Below are 18,948 nucleotides of genomic sequence, written 5' to 3' on the forward strand. Positions count from 1 at the left end.
ATGTTTGGGTTATGGCTGGAGCTAACAGTACTGTTAGCCAATTGGGGATTGTTGTTTTGTCCTGTGTATCCGGCAGGATGTTGTTTTCGCGGTCTTTTGTCGAGGGGAGATGAAGAGGGAAGACGCGTGTGGAGAGAGCTGGTAGACTACTGGACGGAGTGGACTGGGACCTGAGGTCGGAAGGTCGGCGACGTTCGGAGGAGACCGATGGTGGAAGAATGACTACTGAGTGAGCTCCAAAGAGTCTTTGACTTAGGCCCTATTTTTTGTTGCTCATTTTCATTTACTAACTCTAGATTCAGATTAAGATTAATTGCATATGGTGTACTGTCTGGTATTTTGCGTTGTGGGTTTGTAACTGGGGTTACGTTACACAGCATCCACACAAACGTGATTACCCAGTTTGGCGTGACGAAGGCTGATTCCCCAGAAAACGAATATCCTTCCGGGGCCGTGTTGTTCCCGGCGATGTCGTCAGCTGTCACGCTCAGCAGTGCAAGGACGCCTGCGTCTGAGACTGAAAACAATTACCGAAACACTCGGATACGTGTCAAATCCGTCTTCGCGAACGGAGCAGGTTCTCCAACATGGCTCAGCCGGCAGAAAGAGGTCAGTATTGAAATGTTCAGATGTTTCTGTCTGGTAGTCGGATAGACTGATCTCTTTCTGTGCCGTGAAGTTTCTCAGTCAGACAGTGTGATGAAGGGTATCGCTCGTTTGAGCTACACCGAATCTGTCACTGGGATTCTGTGCAGAGGTACTGGCCCCTCCGCTGTATTGGACTGTTGCTCGTCCTGAGTGGGGATTAGATTAAGCGCTAGAATGAATTCTTTTGATCTAACATACACCAAAGAAAGGCTAAGATTATATTAGCTAAAGCAAAGTTTAGTTGGGATTACATGTTGATTTATTACACAGTACGTTAAAAAGAAAATATTAAGATAACATTTTGTTTGTGTCATTTTACATAAGGAAGACACGAATGTTAATCTTTACTTTGGCCATCTAATTGAAAATTGACCATAACTCTATGTACTTTGGTGGCCGAACTGCTCAGTACAAGAGACGTTTAATTCATTGTTTGTGTCTGCGCTGTGATTTCAGTCAGTCTCAATGCAGTAAACATGGAAAGGTTTTGAAGATTACCATGTAAAATCACATTCTACATAATCAGTCGTGGCTCAACTAGTAAAAGGGAGGCTGAGAACTGATAGGTCGGTGCGGGAATACGAGGTGTTAAAAAGACGTGCAATAAAGCCCCCCCCCCCCCCCCACTTCGCCATTCCTCATCTCCTTTTCCATCTCTCGCCTACCCTTGCCTACCCATCGCCTCTCTCTGGTGCTTCTCCCCTCTTTCTTCCTTGGCCTTCTGTCCTCTCCTATCAGACTCTCCCTTCCCCAACCCGCTCTCTTTCACCAATCAACTTTCCAGCTCATCCCCCTCCCGGTTTCACCTATCATCTTGTGTTTCTCTATCCCCGCCCTTCACCTTTTAAATCTACTCGTCGTTTTTTCTCTCTCTCTCTAGTCCTGCCAGAGGGTCTCCGCCCGAAACGTCGGCTGGACTTTTTTTCCGTAGATGCTGCCTGGCCTGCTGAGTTCCTTTCAGCATCTGCAGACTTGCTCTTGTTTTTCAAAGCCCTACCTGTGATGGATTTGCGTGTGGGATCTGAGCCCAGATTAGGTCATCGGGCGGGTTTTTACAAATCTACCGTGTTCGCGGCAAATCCTCCATGGCAGATTTCTTGCGTAGATCTTGCTTCATCTTTAATCCAATGGACTGTTCGCAAATTGTGATCTTTGCAGTGTTCCACAACGAGAAGAATTCACATCAGCATCTTTACTTTCTTAAAGGTTGAGGAGGTTTGACCTGTTACCGAACACTAACAAACTTCTATAGTTACATTATTGATTGAATCCGAACCGATTACACCACGGCGCGGTACTGTGATTCAAGTTTGTAAGTGTCAGGGCATTTGGGTATGGCGCAAGTGCGGAAAAAGAGACACTGAAGCGGCTCCTGGCTTTCAGGGGAAGATCCCTTGACGCCAACCGGACCTCCTCTCCTGGCTTGAAAGGCCTTGCCTGCCGGCGGAGCCGATCAGCCCGCCGGGTACGTTGTCTCCGAGCGCGCAGCAGAGAAGCTCCGGCTCGTCTCCAGCAGCGGTTGTAGCGCTGGATCAGCTGTTCCGCAGCAGGATCTCCGCATCAATCTCCTGGTCAGCTGATGGGTCTGGGCGTCGAAGGACCGAGTTTGTGGTGAAACGTCGCCTTATTTCGGAAAATGCTTGATCGGCATCATTTGTCCAATGGGATCTTGCAGATGTCTTCCTGGTGTGGGCACTTTTAGGAGCCGCCGCAGAGATGAAATTCCGGATGATGCGGCGGTTAAAGTTCGCAAAGCCCATGAGAGGTGTTAGCCTTGGGGTTTATCCGTCCGTCAATCTCGCCAGCAGTAGCAGACTTCGGTTTGTCCGCAATAAAGATGGCGAGCTCCGTCCCTGCATCGATTATCGGCCCCTAAACACTATTACTGTGAGGAACAGCTACCCTCTACAATCTTTGATTGTAGATACTTTGAGCTGTTCCGGAACCGCCTGAAATTTTCTCGGCTCCATTTGAACACTGGATGGGGTAAGAATATAGTCCCAAACGACACCTGGTCTTTATGCAACTCGCACTACTCTGGCTTAGCGTACAGGTTATCCTCGAGGAGCCGCCGGACGTGCCGGATGTATTCCTGATGAGTGCGAGAATCCATAAGAATATCGTCCAAACGCACAAATACGAACTGATTCTACAGATGTCTCTGAGCGCATCGTTAACTCGGGTCTGAAAACCAACAGAGGCGTTGGCCAGACCAATGAGCATGGCAAGGTATTCATAGTGGCCAGTGAAGTATTGAAAACTGTCTTTCACTCACATCCTTCTCTGATACCAAACAGATAATAAGCATTGCGCAGATCAATTTTGGAAAATATGATTGCTCCCTGGAGATGTTCGAACGCAGAGGCAAGCAGGGGAAGAGGGTAGCGGTGCCTCACAGAAATATTGTTTAGGGGCCGATAATCGATGCAGGGACGGAGCTCGCCATCTTTCTTGCGGACTAAACCGAAGCCTGCACCTGCTGGCGAGATTGACGGACGGATAAACCCCAAGGCTAATACCTCCTTGAAATGGAAGAAGGATTCGCTCGTTTGCACGACACTGACGCCAAGTTTGGGTTCCTTCTCAATGTCGAGGAACTGTGTTACGGCGCCGAGAGTAACGACCTTAATAAAATTTGGGCGAGTTGTACAACTCTGATGTTGATGGACAGCAGGTATATGAAGAAATTTTGGATTGCAGAATGTTGCTATCAAGGCGGTTCAACATGAAAATATCAAGACCTGAAGAGTTTCTTGAATTTATTGTTCAGTATGGAGATGAGAGCGTCTTCCCCAATCTTCGCATTGCTATTCAGGTAATGCTAACCACCACAGTTTCCATCGCCAGCTGTGACAGATCATTCAGCAAGTTAAAGCTAATACTTTCGTATTTGAGAGCCTCCAAGGGTCAAGGCAGACTCTGTGATCTTGCTCTGCTGAGTGCAGAAAGAGAAGAAACTGAAAAAACTGACTTTGATCACATCATAGACCAATTTGCATCAGTGAAAACAAGAAAGGTGCAGTTATAATTTTCATGTAGTGCCATAATTTGTTAATTAAAAGATTAACGAGCTTGACTTGTATTTTTGAGCTGATATTACGATAAAGTTATCTAAAAGATGGGTGTTAGATGTTTGGACAGGGGCGCAATTTCAGTGCTTGCCATAGGTGCTATTCTCCGTAGATACGCCCCTGGATCAGCATATTCGGCCGGAATCCCAGACAGGTCCTCATCCTTTGCTGACACAGGAGGAGATTCATGGAGCGGATTGAGCTGGACCCAGACAGGTGGACAGGCATGCCAGTCCCCACTCTTGAAGTGCATTAAGAGACCAATCGACCCGTGGGTTATTTAGGGATAACCAGGAGGACCAAGCAGCAGCGGCAGTTCAGACCAATCAACCAGACAGGAGAGTTCTTCACTATGGTCGTCTTCGAGCACAAGTTGGAGGGGTTTGTTGGAAAGGTGGACCTGGCCGGTGCCCAGAAGTTGACCGAGCATAGCCTTGACGTTCATCTTTTGTCTTAATTCATGAGTAGGAACTCCCCATCTCTGAGCCAGAGAGATGTCCATGAGATTCCTGATGTCACCGGAGTTGACAAATGCCTGAAGTTCATGGGTCCGAGCAAGGAAGCTGCGAGCATTACACAATTAGGGGAAGGTGAATGCAAAGAGGACCGACCCGTCAAGACTCCTCTCCCCACTGACGGGTATCCTAATTTACTGGACGGTTGAGACGAGACGCTCAGAATTGTCCTGGATCACCTTAATAGAGACAGGAACCTGTTCTCCTGTGTCGATCCCGTTGCTCCTGAAATAAGCGCATGCTTCCCACTTGCACAGGCACCTCCGTAAACTGAGCGCTGGGTAATCAGGGAGAAGGTGAGGAAACACTGTGATCAGACGGTGAGTGGGAAGCTTGAGACATTCTTACCCTGCGCCACTCAGCTGCCCGGTCGTCAATTCGAATAGCCAGATTACTCGGGCCATCCAGACTATCCTGCTCGTCACGGACAGCGATCTCGTGTCGGACCCCTGTGGTCAGTCCGCGACTGAAGGCATTGATGCGAGATCTCTCGTTCCATCCCGTCACTCCAGCAAGCATGACTGCATAGGGCCTCACCGTCCCTCTGCCTTGGTACAGGTCCAGGAGTCGATGGGCTTTCTCCTGACTCCGGTTTGGAAGATTAAAAACTCTCCTTATCTTTGCAAAGAAATGTTGAAAGGGTTAGGCTGCAGGATATCCTTGCACCCGTAAAGCGTTGAACAGGCGGAGTGGTTGTCTATCGAGGAGATTTACCAGGTAAGCCAGTTGTTCTACCTCATCACCAAAACATCCAGTGTGGGCTTGGAATGTCAGCTCACACTGGGTGATAAAAGTTCTGCCACTTCGGGGTCACGGGAGAATCTGCCCAGTGGTGGTCTGAACGCGAGAGTCAGTGGCGGTCCTAGTGCTATGTTAATCAACTCAATTTTATGACTTTATAATCGAAATACAGGGTTTTACAAACTTATCCCAGTATAAAATACCCTGTGGATTCTCCACTTAATTGCTTGAGATTCTAGAGCATATTAAGGCATTCACCTATCAAACTTCTGGCATCTGAAGAAACTACATTTATGAAGATTGATTGTAGTTTTCTTAATTGCAGTGATAAAATAAGTATTTAGTAATGTGTGTTTATGATTTCTACTCTCCAGTAATGCATGTTACAATGTTTATATACTATTTTGTATAACTTTAATTAAGGACTGCTTTCTGGTTTCACCTCTGTAAAACAGAGTTGTCATGATAGGAAATGTTCAGGGGATATTTGTGTGCCATTCTGCATAGGTACGTTCTGATGAGACAGGGAAAGGACAGTAGGGTACAGGAACCGCGGTGTACAAAGGCTTTTGAAAATCTAGGCAAGAAAAAAAGAAAAGCTTATGAAAGGTTCAAAAAGCAAGGTAATGACAGAGATCTAGAAAATTATAAGGCTGGCAGGAAAGAGCTTAAGAATGAAATTAGGAGAGACAAAAGGTGCCATCAGAAGGCCTTGGCGAGCAGGATTAAGGAAAACCCCAAGGCATTTTACAAGTATGTGAAGAGCAAGAGGTTAAGATGTGAGAGAATAGGACCAATCAAGACTGACAGTGGAAAAGTGTGTATGGAACCGGAGGAGGTAGCGGAGGTACTTAATGAATACTTTGCCTCGGTATTCACTACAGAAAAGGATTGTAGGGATGATTTACAGCGGATTGAAAAGCTTGACCTTTAGACATTAAGAAAGAGGATGTGCTGGAGCTTTTAAAAAGCATCAAGTTGGATAAGTCACTGGGGCCAGACGAGATGTACCCCAGACTATTGGGGGAGGTGAGGGGGAAGATTGCTGAGCCTCTGGCAATGATCTTTGCATTATCAATGGGGACAGGGAAGATTGGAGGATTTTAGATGTTGATCCCTTATTCTAGAAAGGGAGTAAAGATAGCCCTGGAAATAATAGACCAGTGAGTCTTACTTTATTGGTTGGTAAGTTGATGGAGAAGATCCTGAGAAGCAGGAATTATGAACATTTGGGGAGGCATAATATGATTCGGAATAGTCAGCATGGCTTGGCCAAAAGCAGATTGTGGCTTATGAGCCTGATTAAATTGTTTGAGGATGTGACTAAACACATTGATGGTAGAGCAGTAGATGTAGTGTATATGGAATTCAGCATTTGATAAGTTACCACATGCAAGGCTCATTCAGAAAGTAAGGAGGCATGGGATCCAAGGTGACCTTGTTCTGTGGATTCAGAATTGGCTTGCCCACAGAAGGCAAAGAGTGGTTGTAGACTGGTCATATTCGGCATGGAGGTCGGTGGCTAGTGGTGTACCTCAGCGATCTGTTCTGGGACCCCTTCTTTTTGTGACTTTTATAAATGACTTGGATGAGGAAGTGGAGGGATGGGTGAGTAAATTTGCTGATGACACAAAGGTTGGAGGAGTTGTGGATAGTGAAAAGAGCTGTCAGAAGTTACAGAGGGATGTCAATAGGATGCAAATCTGGGCTGAGAAGTGGCAGATGGAGTTCAATCCAGATAAGTATGTGGTGGTTGATTCAGATAGGTCAAATATGATGGCAGAATATAATATTAATGGTAAGAGTCTTGGCAGTGTGAAGGATCAGAGGGATCTTGGGGTCCGAGTCCATAGGACAACAAAGCTGCTGCACAGGTTGACTGTTTGGTTAGGAAGGCATATGTTGTATTGGCCTTCATCAACCGTGGGATTGAGTTCAAGAGCCGAGAGATAATGTTGCAGCTATATAGGACCCTGGTCATACCCCCTTGGAGTACTGTGCTCAGTTCTGGTCACCTCACTACAGGAAGGATGTGGAAACTATAGAAAGGGTGCAGAGGAGATTTACAAGGATGTTGCCTGGATTGGGGGGCATGCCTTATGAGAATAGGTTGAGTGAACTTGGCCTATTCTCCTTGAAGCGATGGAAGATGAGAGGTGGCCTAATAGCAGTGCATAAGATGACAAAAGGCATTGCTTGTGTGGATGATCAGAGGCTTTTCCCAGGGCTGAAATGGCTAACATGAGAGGACACCATTTTAAGGTGCTTGGAAGTAGGTACAGAGGAGATGTGAAGGGTAAGTTTTTTTACACAGAGAGTGGTGAGTGCGTGGAATGGGCTACTGGCGACGGTGGTGGAGGCGAATACAATAGGGTCTTTTAAGAGACTCTTGGATATGTACATAGAACTGAGAAAAATAGAGGGATGTGTCTAACCCTGGATAATTTCTAAAGTAAGTACAGGTTCAAAACAGCATTGTAGGCCAAAGGACCTGTATTGTGCTGTAGGTTTTCTATGTTCTATGATATAAAAATTCTTTGTTGTGATTGGCTCTCATCTAGCTGCTCCAGTCCAGAGACTTGAGACCTGTCAGGAAGAGATGCCAGGAAAGAGATTGCTAATTTTTTTGTGTGTTGGAGGGGCATGGATTTTATTTCCCAGTTGAGCATGGAGTGTTGGTGCATTCCCATTGATTAGAGATTCTAGACCATTGTGTTGGATTAAGAGAAGACTATAATTGAAATGTCCAATCATAACATTGTTGGTGTTTCTTTTGTCTGACAGCACTATAAAATCATAGTTTACATTCTTTTTATATGCCATGGAAAAATTATTCCTTGTGAGAGAAATAATGTCCTTGTAAAGAAAAACTACTGGAGAAAATCAGACAGTCAAGCAGTATATGTAGAAAGAGAAACTAGTTAAACTTTCAGATCAGCGACAGTTCCTGAGAATTGGGGAAGAATGGAGAGGTGTGAGTTTGAAAGCAGAGTTCTGGGGGAGACTGCAGTGCAAGACTAAAGCAAATATGGAATTTGTTTAAGACTGATCAGGTAATAATGAGCGTGGGTACTAATAGCAGCTGTTCATCAGTGGATTGACTTTAAAATATTATTACTGGTTTATAAAGCGCTATATGATTTAGGGCCAAAATACATCTCTGACCTCCTGTTCCATTATGAACCTTCCCAAGCTCTCAGGTCAGATGGGGTTGGTCTTCTTACCGTCTCCAGGGTCAAAACTATGTACGGTGAAGCAGCTTTTAGTTACTATGCTCTACATATCTAAAATAACCTTCCGGAGGATCTGAAGTCTGCCCCAACTTTAAGCTCTTTAAAGCGAGGCTTAATATTTTTCATTTTGCTGTAGTTTTTAATTAGAATCTCCTGCACTGTAACTTTTATTCATTTAAAAATCTATTAATCATATTATTTTTGTGTGATTTTATTCTCTTCATATTGTCCTAAATTTGATGTTTGATTTTTATATCTTGTTCTTTGTAAAGCATTTTGAACTGCCTTGTGCTTGAAAAGTACAAATAAACTTGCCTTGCCTTACAGATACATAAGAAAAGGGCTGGAAAATTAGTTCTTCTTCTAGAAAACTGTTTAGTGCCTAGATGATAGATAAGAACTTAATGAGTTTTTTCAGTGTTTTCTGTAAGTGTTTTGTTTTTGTTTACCAAGGAACATGTTTAATTTTTGTATAACTGTAAGTAAAATGTTAATATTAATATTCCTTCTCTTCATTCTGAATCTTCTTACACATCCTTCCCACTTAAGCCTATTACAGGTTCTTGTTACTAATCTTCAACTGTCTGCCAGGCTTTGCTTCCTACTTCTGCTACACAATTCCTAGTGTGCTTCAGGACAAGTTCCAGGGGGTGAGTACTGAAATGCCCAGTGCATGAGTATGTAAATTATCTAGTTTTAATATTATGCAAATAATTTGCCTGTTTTGAATCCTACGTATCTGTCCAAGGCACAACACTGTCTTACCTTCTGCCTCTAGTATTCTGCAAATTGCTCTGAAATATTCAGAGCAAGAATTCACCTAACACGTGTGAGTGGACTGTGTTAGAGTAGTCAGGCTTTGGATCAAGAACCTTTGTCAAGAACAAGCTTGGGCAAGCAGAGGCAGATGTTCTAAGTAAGTTTCTTGGACGTTGTTTTTCCTTCTGACTATAGCTAGTTTTGCTGAGGATGGGTCCAGAGTTAGTGGTGTGCTCCTAGTGTGAGATGTAGGAACTCTGGGAGATCCCCATTCTCCCTGATAACTACATCTGCACGAAGTGCACAGAGCTCTAGCTGGATGACCTTTGGCTCATACGACAAAATGAGGAGGTGATAGATAGGAGCTGCAGGGGGTTGGGGGGGGGGGGGGTAAGACCCTGAAGTTAAAAGAGGCAGGTACCTGGGTGATTGTCATTGGAGGCAAAGGGAGGAGTCAGAGACTGTAAAGTACCCCTGTGGATGTACCCCTCAATAATAAGGTTACCACTTTGGATACTGTTCGGGAACAACCTCTCAGGGGAACACTGCGGTGACCTGATCTCTGGCACTGAGTCTGTCTCTGTGGCTCAGAAGGGGAAGGGAAGGGGTGAGAGGAGTGCAGAAGGGATTCCATAATTAGAGGAGCAGAGAGCGGACTCTGTGGACAGGAAAGAGACACCCGGATAGTAAATTGCCTCTCAGGTGCCAGGATCAGGAATATTTCGGATCTGGTCTACAACATTCAACAGAGGGAGACTGAAGAGCTGAAAGTCATGGTGCATATTGGTACCAACGACATATGAAGGAAAAGGGATGATGTCCTGAAGGGAGAATCTAGGGAGTTAGGTAGAAAGCTGAAAAGCAGGAGCTCGAGGATAGTAATCTCTGGACTGCTGCCTGTATCATGCATCATTGAGGCTAAGAATAGAATGATTTGGCACCTGAATGCATGGTTAAAGAGTTGGTGCAAAGGGTGGGGTTTCAGATTTCTGGATCATTGGGATCTCTTCTAGTATAAATATAACCTGCATCAAAATGACAGGTGACACCTAAACTTGAGAGGGACCAATATCCTTGCGGGCAGGTTTGCTTGAGCTGCAGGGGAGGGTTTAAACTAATCTGGTAGGGGGTTAGAGACTAGAGTAATGGGCTGAGGGTGGTGCAGTTGATATACAACTCGATGCAGTGTGTAGTCTAACTGTCAGGAAGGACAGGCAGATGTTAGGGCAGAATTGTAGTCATATGGATGAGTTAAAGTGTAACAGAGGGCAAAAATCAAAGACGGTGATGGATACAGGACTGAAGGTTTGAACGCACACAGTATATGGAATTAGGTAGATGATCTTGTAGTGCAGTTGGAGGTTGGCACGAATGATGTTGTGGACATCACTGAGTCATGGATGAAAGAAGATCATAGTTGGGAGTTTAATATCCAAGAATACATATTGTATTGAAAGGACAGTCAGGTAGGCAGAGTGGGTGGGGTAGGTCTATTGATAAAAATGAAATCAAATCCTTAGGTGACATAGGATTGGAAGGTGTAGAATCCTTGTGGGTATATTTAAGAAACTGCACATATGAAAAGACTCTGATGGGAGTTATATACAGGCCTTGGAACAGTAGCCAGAATGTGGGCTACAAATTACAATGGGAGATTTAAAAAAAAGCAATGATGCAATAGTCATAGAGAATTTCAATATGCAGGTGAAATCAATTTGGTGCTCTCAAGAGAAGGTATTTGTAGAATTGCTACAAGAAGGCTTTTTAGAGTAGATTTTGGTTGAATCCACTTGGGGAATGGCAATTCTGAAGTGGATGTTATCTAATGATCCAAATTTCATTAGGGAGCTTTGTGTAAAGGATCCCACAAGAGGCAGTGATCATAAATGATAGAATTCACACTGCAGCTTGAAAATTAGAAGCTAAGATCGGACGTATCAGTATTACAATAGAGGAAAGGGAATTACATAGGAATGAAAGAGGAGCTGGAAAAAGTTGATTGGAAGGGGACACTAGCAAGGATGACAGCAGAACAGAAATGGCTGGAGATTCTTTCAGAAATTTGGAAGATGCAGAAAAAATACATCCCAGTGATGAAGAGGTATTCTAAAGGGAGGATGAGGCAACCGTAGTTGACAAAGGAAGGCAAAGGTATCGGGCCACTGGAAATTGACACTGGAGAGTTTATAATGGCAGATGATCTTAAGTATTTTGCATCAATCTTCACTGTAGAAGACACTAGCAAAATGCCAGAAATGCAAGACTGGCAGGGGCAGAAGTGTCTTTGCTATTAGTAAGGAGAAGGTTCTTGGGAAGCTGAAAAGTGTGAAGGTAGATAAGACAACTAGACCAGATGGATTTACACCCCAGTGTTTCTAAAAGAGTTAGCTGAAGAGTTTGTGGGGGCATTAGTACTAATCGTTCGAGAATCACTTGTTCCTGAGGACTGGATCATTGCAAATGTCACACCACTCTTTAAGAAGGAAGGGAGGCAGAAGAAAATAAATTATAGGACAATTAGTCTGACTTTAGTGGTTGGAAAGATGTTGGAGTGTATTATTAAGGATAAGGTTTTGGGGCTGTTGATGGCACATGGCAAAATAGGCCAAAGTCAGCTTGGTCTATTACGAGGAAATCTTGTCTGACAAATCTGTTGGAATTCTTTGAGGAAATAACAGGTAGGATAGACAAAGGAAAGTCAGTGAATGTTGCTTATTTGGATTTTCAGAAGGCCTTTGACAAGGTGTTGCAGGTGAGACCGCTTTACAAGATAAGAGCCCATGGTGTTATAGGAAAGTTACTAGCATGGATGGAAGATTGGTTGACTGGCGGGAGGCAAAGAGTGGGAACAATGGGGACCTTTTCTGGGTGGCTGCTAGTGACTTGTGGTGTGCCGCAGGTTCAGCCTCTTATCCCGTATGTCAATGATTCTGATCAAGGAATTGGTGGCCTTCTGGCGAAGTTTACTGACCATGCAAAGATAGATGGGGGTCATGTAGTGTTGAGGAACCAGGGATTCTGCTTTAGGACATGGACGTCTTGGAAAACGGGCCAAGAGGTGGCAGATGAAATATAATGTAGGGAAGTGCACTGAAATGCACTTTGGTAGAAGGAATAAAGGCATGGACTATTTTATAATTGGGAGAAAATTCAAAAATCAGAGATGCAAAGAGCTCTTTGTGCAGAATTTCCTAAAGGCTAACTTGCAAGTTAAGTTGGTGGTAAGGGACACAATGTTAGCATTTGTTTTGTGAGGACTAGGATGCAAAAGTAAGGATGTAATGCTGAGGCTTTATCAGGCACTGGTCAGACTGCACTTGGGAGTATTGTGAGCAGTTTTGGGCCCCTAATCTAAGAAAGAATGTGCTAGTATTGGAGAAAGTCCAGAGGAAGTTCACAGAAATTATCGCAGTAATGAAGAGGTTAACATATGAGGAGCATTTGATGTCCCTGGGCCAGTAATCGCTGGATTTAGAAGAATGAGGAGAGATCTCATTGAAACCTATCAAATATTGAAAGGCCTTTCTAGAGGATATGGAGAGAAATTTTCCTATAGTGGAGGTATCTGGGACCAGGGGACACAGTCTCAGAATAGAGGATGTCCATTTATAACAGAGATGAAGAAAATTTTCTTCAGAGGGTGGTGAATCTGTGGATTTTGTTGTCACGGATGCCTGTGGAAATGCAGGGAAGAATGATATCACTCAGAATGATTAATGCTTGGAATGACCCACTAGCTGAGGTGGTAAGACTTGGGTTGATCAAATTGCATGGTATGATATGGATGATGCCAACTATGAGATGTGACCAATTTACTATGTTAGTGCTTTGCATCTCTTTGAAATTGCACAAATTCAAATTGTGTAAAGCAGTCTATGGAGGCTCATTGTATATTTTCATGTAGTTCCTTGGGATTAAGGATGATGAGCATATCCATTCTCCTTCAGTGTTGACCAATGAGACCAATATGGGAACCTTGGTCCCTTCCACAAATGGAGGTGGCTAATGGAGCAGGCGGGTGGGTGGTTTGTGAAGTGATACGCTCCTTCCATATCTTGTGCAGGACTGTTTTGTGCTCCTCATGTATAGTTTCAAAGTTTTTTAAACCACCTCAAGTGGTTGTTCTCCATTTTGGCTTGTCATGGACCAGAGATTGAATGCCAGGGATATTTGCATGCAAGAGGGTACTCCTTCAATATTTTTATTAGTTTCTGTGTAAAGGAGTACAGAGTACAAGAAGATATATATCATAAGTCAAAAGAAAAAGTATAGTACCAAATACATTGTATTAAAAGTACAGTTACAATCACAAAACCCTGTATTCGTAAAAATTAAATTAAATCATAATATTGAAATATAATAATTGTGTTATACAGAAAATAATTCTAAACCCACTACCAAAGTCAGAGCTGTTAGGAAAAGCAACAAAAAAGGGAAAAGAAAAACCCTTATGTAACAGAATATATTATTAGCCACCATCTGTACTTTTACAACAAATCAAAGGTTTTGAAAATAACTCAAAATTAGTCCCCACAATGTATAAAAGTCTTGGCTAGATTCAAAAACTGAACATCAATCTTCTCTAAATTTAAGCATGACATAACATCCCGTAACCATTGAGCATGAGTAGGCAGACCAGCATCCTTCCATTTAAGCAAGTGCGCCTTCCTAGCTATAAGAGAAGTAAAAGCCAAAATATGCAAATCAGGTGTCTCCAAAATAAAGTCTTTTCCTCCAACAATACCAAATAATGCAGTCAAAGGGTTAGGCTTAAAATTTATCTTGAAAAGAACCAAGGAAGTTTGGAATACTTCCTTCCAGTATCTTCCAAGGCTCTGACATGTCCAAAATATGTGAATTAATGAAGCTTCTCCTTTATTACATCTATCACAGAAAGGGGATATATCCAAATAAAAATGAGATGGCTTATCTTTAGATATGTGAGCCCCATGAACCACTTTAAATTGTAAAACCGAATGACGGGCACAAAACGATGAAGTGTTAACCAATTTAAAAATTTCATTCCAAGTTTCCTCAGAAATTGAAGTCTAAATCTTGTTCCCAAAGATTTTTAATTTTGTCTATAGAAACATTTCTCATTCCTAACAACATACCATAAATATTGGATATTGAACCTTTATAAAAAGGTTTCAAATTAAAAATTACATATAATAAGTCTTTGCTGGAATTATAGGAAATGTATATAGTTGAGAACGCAGGAAGTCTCTAATATGTAAATAACAAAAAATATGAGTTTTGGTTAAACTATATTTAGCTGATATTTGCTCAAACAAAAGAAGACTTCCTCCAACAAACAAATCCTGGAAGTATTTAATACCCAATCTGTCCCATTCTTTAAAAACTGAATTAATCACCGAAGGTTAAAAAAAAGTTAAAACAAATGGGACTAGACAAAGAAAATCTCAATAGACCAAAGAATTTCCTAAATTGTACCCAGATCCTCAAAGTATGTTTAACTACCAAAGTTTCAGTTAGTTTACTAAAAGATAAAGGGAGTGAGGATCAGAGAAGAGAAATGATAGAAAATTTATTAACAGAGTTAGCTTCTAAAGAACCCATATCAGACAGTTCTCACAGTTAATATAATATTTCCAAATCGTAAGATTTGGTATAATTGACTGCCCAATAATAAAACCTAAAATTTGGTAAAGCTAAACCTCCATTCTTCTTATATTTTTGAAGATGAACTTTATTTAGTCAAGAATGTTTGTTTTTCCATATATAAGATATAATAGAATCAAGAGAATTAAAAAAAAGATTTAGGAATAAAAATAGGTAATGCCTGAAAAAGGTATATAAATTTAGATAAAATGTTCACTTTAATAGAATTAATTTGGCCAATCAAGGCTAATGAGAAAGGCTGCCAGCTTGATAGTGTTCTTTTTACAAAATTCAGTAAGGTAAGAAAATATTCATTAAATAGGTGTTTATAATTCTTGGTAATTATTACACCCAAAATAAGTAAATTGATTTTTTACAATTTTGAAAAGAAGATTAGTATTAATTGCTGACAAATTATTCAGAAGAAAAAGTTAATCATTATGTAACTTCAGTTTGTATCCTGAAAACTGACTAAAACAAGAAAGTAGAGAAAGCACAGGAGGTAGTGAAGTCTCGATATTAGAAATAAAAAGCAGTAGATCATCAGCATAAAGCGAAACTTTATGAACAGTCCATCTCCTAAGAATACCAGTAATATCATTAGATTCTCAAAAACCATGGCTAAGGTTTCTAAGGCCAAATGAAAGAGCAAAGGGCTCAGGAGACAACCTTGTCTAGTTCCACATTGATGTTTAAAAGGTTTGGAATACTGAAAATTAGTAAGGATCCTGGCAGAAGGAGATAAATACAGTAATTTAATCCATTGAATAAAATCGGGCCCAAAATTAAATTTTTCTGAAGTTTTAAGTAAATAGTTCCATTCAAACCGATCAAAAGCCTTCTCAGCATCCAAAGAAATCACACATTCCAATACCTCCTTAGAAGGGGAATAAATAATGTTTAATAAACAACGAGTATTCAAGTGGGAATATCGATTTTTAATAAATCCCGTCTGATCATCAGAAATGATAGATGGTAAAATATTTTCTATTCTATGGGCCAGAACTTTAGATAGGATTTTAATATCAACATTAAGTAAAGAAAATGGTCTGTATCGTTACGTACCCCATAACTGGGTGTCTTACCAGCAAAGACAGAAGTGTCCATTGGAGTCTGGTGATACTATTTTCAACAATATTTATTAGCAAAAATATACAAAATAATATCAATGCGAATATACAGAGAATATACGTTAGCAATACTAAACCTAAAAGTGCGGGTATAATAATAATCACTAATGAAACAAGCTCTATCGTTGTCTAGGGGATAATGAAGTGACAGATGGAAATATAAAGTTCAGTTCAGTTCATGCAGGCTGCGGTAGCTGTTTGTCGATGTGTTGCAATTGTTGGAGAGAGAAAAAAAAAGTATGAACAGTAACAGCTATTATCTTGCCAACCTTCCTTTACGATTTTGATCCGTCAATGCGTTGTTGTTGTGGCCATTCACGTATGACCCCTCCGCCCTTTAGCTAGACCATTCTTCCGTGGTGGAGTCGTCACCCAGGCAAGGGTGGACACACACACAAGCCCCCACCAGTCTCGCTACAAAACACTGTGAGTTAAAATTTACTGACCCTTCGTTCGATCTCCGGTCTCCCACCCTGTCTCGTGGGGGTTCTGATGCTCACTAGTGTTTCTCCTGATGCGTCTGAGGGGTGTTACCCCAGACCTCACTTTTATCCCCACTCACGGGGTCTCAGGTGTCAATCAGGTTGGGATGATATAACCCATCAAACCAGCCCACTCTGGTTGCCCCCTGAGGGGTTTCAATGAATAGAACAGTACCAAGTAAACAATCCTTTTCCACAAGACAATAGCAGTAAATCAATGGCTTTTGTCAGTAGGAGACGTTCCACCTTAGCTGTGTCTCTCTCTCATTCTCTTTCATGAGCTGTTATTAATAACAACTGCCCTGGCAGATTTCCTTTGTCTCTCTTACTTCCTGGATAACAGCATCGAAATAGTAGTGATTTGCGATTCTCCAAAAGGGGGGGGGGGGCATGGGCGATTCTGCACCCTTCTGCCCATCAGAGTTGTTCATCCTTTGTAACAGTATGAAGAGCATTCGGTTGGGTTCTTATTCTTTTTGAGAATAAGTGAAATAGAAGCTTCATAAAAAGATTGTGGCAACCTACCCAACTTAAAGGAGTCTGAAAAAACTACACATAAATGAGGTATAAGCAGTGAGGAAGAAGCTTTACAAAATTCTGCAGAAAGTGCTTCAATACCCGGAGCCTTCCCCGACTGTAAGGAACGTACAGCCTCGGCAATTTCCTCATATGAAACAGGTTGATCCAATTGTTTTTGGTTATCAACAGAAAATGTAGGAATGTTTAATTAATCTAAGAATTATTCATTACAGTGTTATATTTGGGAGGGTCAGAACTATAAAGTTTAGAATGAAAATCTTTAAAAACATTGTTTATTTCTAAATGATCAGTGCTCCTATCACCATTGGCTTTACAAATTCCTTTAATTTGCCGTTTAGCTATAAAGGTTTTTAATTAGTTAGCCAATGATTTACCTGTTATGTCTCCATGGATATAAAATTGACTTTTATCTTTTAAAAGTTGAGTTTCAATTGGATATGTTAAAAGAAGATCATATTTAGTTTGAATTTCAACACACATTTTATATAAAGCAGGATCTGGAACCAAGGCATATTTTTGATCCAATTGTTTTAACTGATTAGCTAACTCAATTCTCTCTTTATTAGCTTTTTTACTTGACACTTACAGTATAAGAAATAATTTGACCTCTAATAAAAGCCTTAAGCATCCCATCTAATAAGACTAGAAGTCTCTTCCAAAGTATTCTCCTCAAAAAAAAAGAATAATTTGTCTCTCCAGAAATTTAAAAAAATCTTTGTCAGATAATAAAATTAAATTAAAATGCCAAGGTCTGTTCATTTGAGGAAGACCAGGAAGACTTAAAGATGAAAGCACTGGAACATGATCTGAAACAGCAAATTCTTTGTATTCACAAGATCAAACTAAAGGAATCATTTGACTATCAATAAAACAGAAATTAATCCTGGAATACGTATGATGGACATGAGAATAAAATGAATACTCCTTATCTAGTGGATGTAAGAAACGCCATATACCACCGATATTGCATTTCATTAAAGATTGAATAAACAAAGCTGATTTATAAAGTGTCACTGTTTTAAAGGATGACCTATCTAAAACTGGATTTAACCAACAATTGAAATCTCCTCCCATCACCAATGAGTAAAGGCTCAAATTTGGCAAAAAACAAAAAATAACACTCAAAAAATCCTGGATCATCTATATTCAGAGCATATAGATTGTTAAATACCATTAATTTATTATCTAATTATCCTGACACAATGACAAAACGCTCATTAGTATCAGACACTATGTTGGACAAAGGGAACTGTATGATCCATAAAAATCGAAACTCCTCTAGACTTAGCCTGGAAAGAGGAGTAAAAATGTAGTCCTTTCCATCTACTGAAAAGACATAAGTTATCACACTTACATACATGTGTTTCGTGTAAAAATATAATTGGGGCCTTAAGTTTTTAAAATAGACAAAAGTCTTATTCTGCTTCACAGGGTGATTTAATCCTTTCATGTTAAGACTGAGTAAGTTAATAGTATGACCCATTATTAATACTATTTAATAGAGAAATTAAAGTAATAACCAGTAATATGAACATTAAAACCAAACAATAAGCCTTGAAATAGGGTAAGCAAGCAACAGATTTGGCTAACATCCCAAAACAGCTCCCAGAAAAAGACACCCCCCTCCCCCCTCCCAAAGTCAGAAGGCCAGCCAAAGGAAAGCTGGCAGCTACAACTAATGACATCACTCTCCCCAAACAGCCTGCTGATCGACTCATAATTAATTCCAAGGTCATCTGTATTCCAAGCTGGACTAAATAACAGCCAAGAAAGGCTTAGCCCTCATAACAAGGACTCCTTGCAAGAAGGTGCTAGTGTTAATTTGCATAGCCTGACATGCAATTCAGATGATTTTGTGGAATTAGGTTTTGCATAACATGAATTTCCTGTTCTAATAGCCCAGAAGCAGAGATCTGTGCTCCCATGTTTTATGCAGGGTTTGAATTATTGATCTCCAAATACTTCTTTCCTCAATAAACCAAAGGGTGAAAAAAAGCTTTAATGATGAGGGTTTATTCTGTCATCAATGCCTAGTTTTGCTGATAGGAACTTTTGAAGTTTGGAAGAGTTTTATAGTTTCCAAGGCCTTACTATAAAATTTTATTGTCCAAGGACAGTGAAATACAGTAGATAACAATTGAGATAACAGTATCTCTTGAAGAAGTTAATTGTAAGGCCCATTTCTTGTAAGTGTGGGATCTGAACTT

General features: G+C 41.0%; 1 protein-coding gene across 1 annotated transcript in view; it reads left to right on the forward strand.

Annotated features, from left to right (window-relative positions):
- Window positions 1-555: 555 nt before the first annotated feature.
- Window positions 556-18,948, forward strand: part of LOC140736329 (lysosomal dipeptide transporter MFSD1-like) — a 50,393-nt gene continuing 32,000 nt past the window's right edge. Inside the window, exons 1-2 of the mRNA XM_073062332.1 lie at window positions 556-609; window positions 8,758-8,858. Coding sequence (XP_072918433.1) covers window positions 588-609; window positions 8,758-8,858 — 123 coding nt within the window. The 5' untranslated portion in view covers window positions 556-587. The remainder of the gene's footprint in view (window positions 610-8,757; window positions 8,859-18,948) is intronic.

The sequence above is a fragment of the Hemitrygon akajei genome, chromosome 11, assembly GCF_048418815.1.
Source record: "Hemitrygon akajei chromosome 11, sHemAka1.3, whole genome shotgun sequence".
Classification (NCBI taxonomy): domain Eukaryota; kingdom Metazoa; phylum Chordata; class Chondrichthyes; order Myliobatiformes; family Dasyatidae; genus Hemitrygon; species Hemitrygon akajei.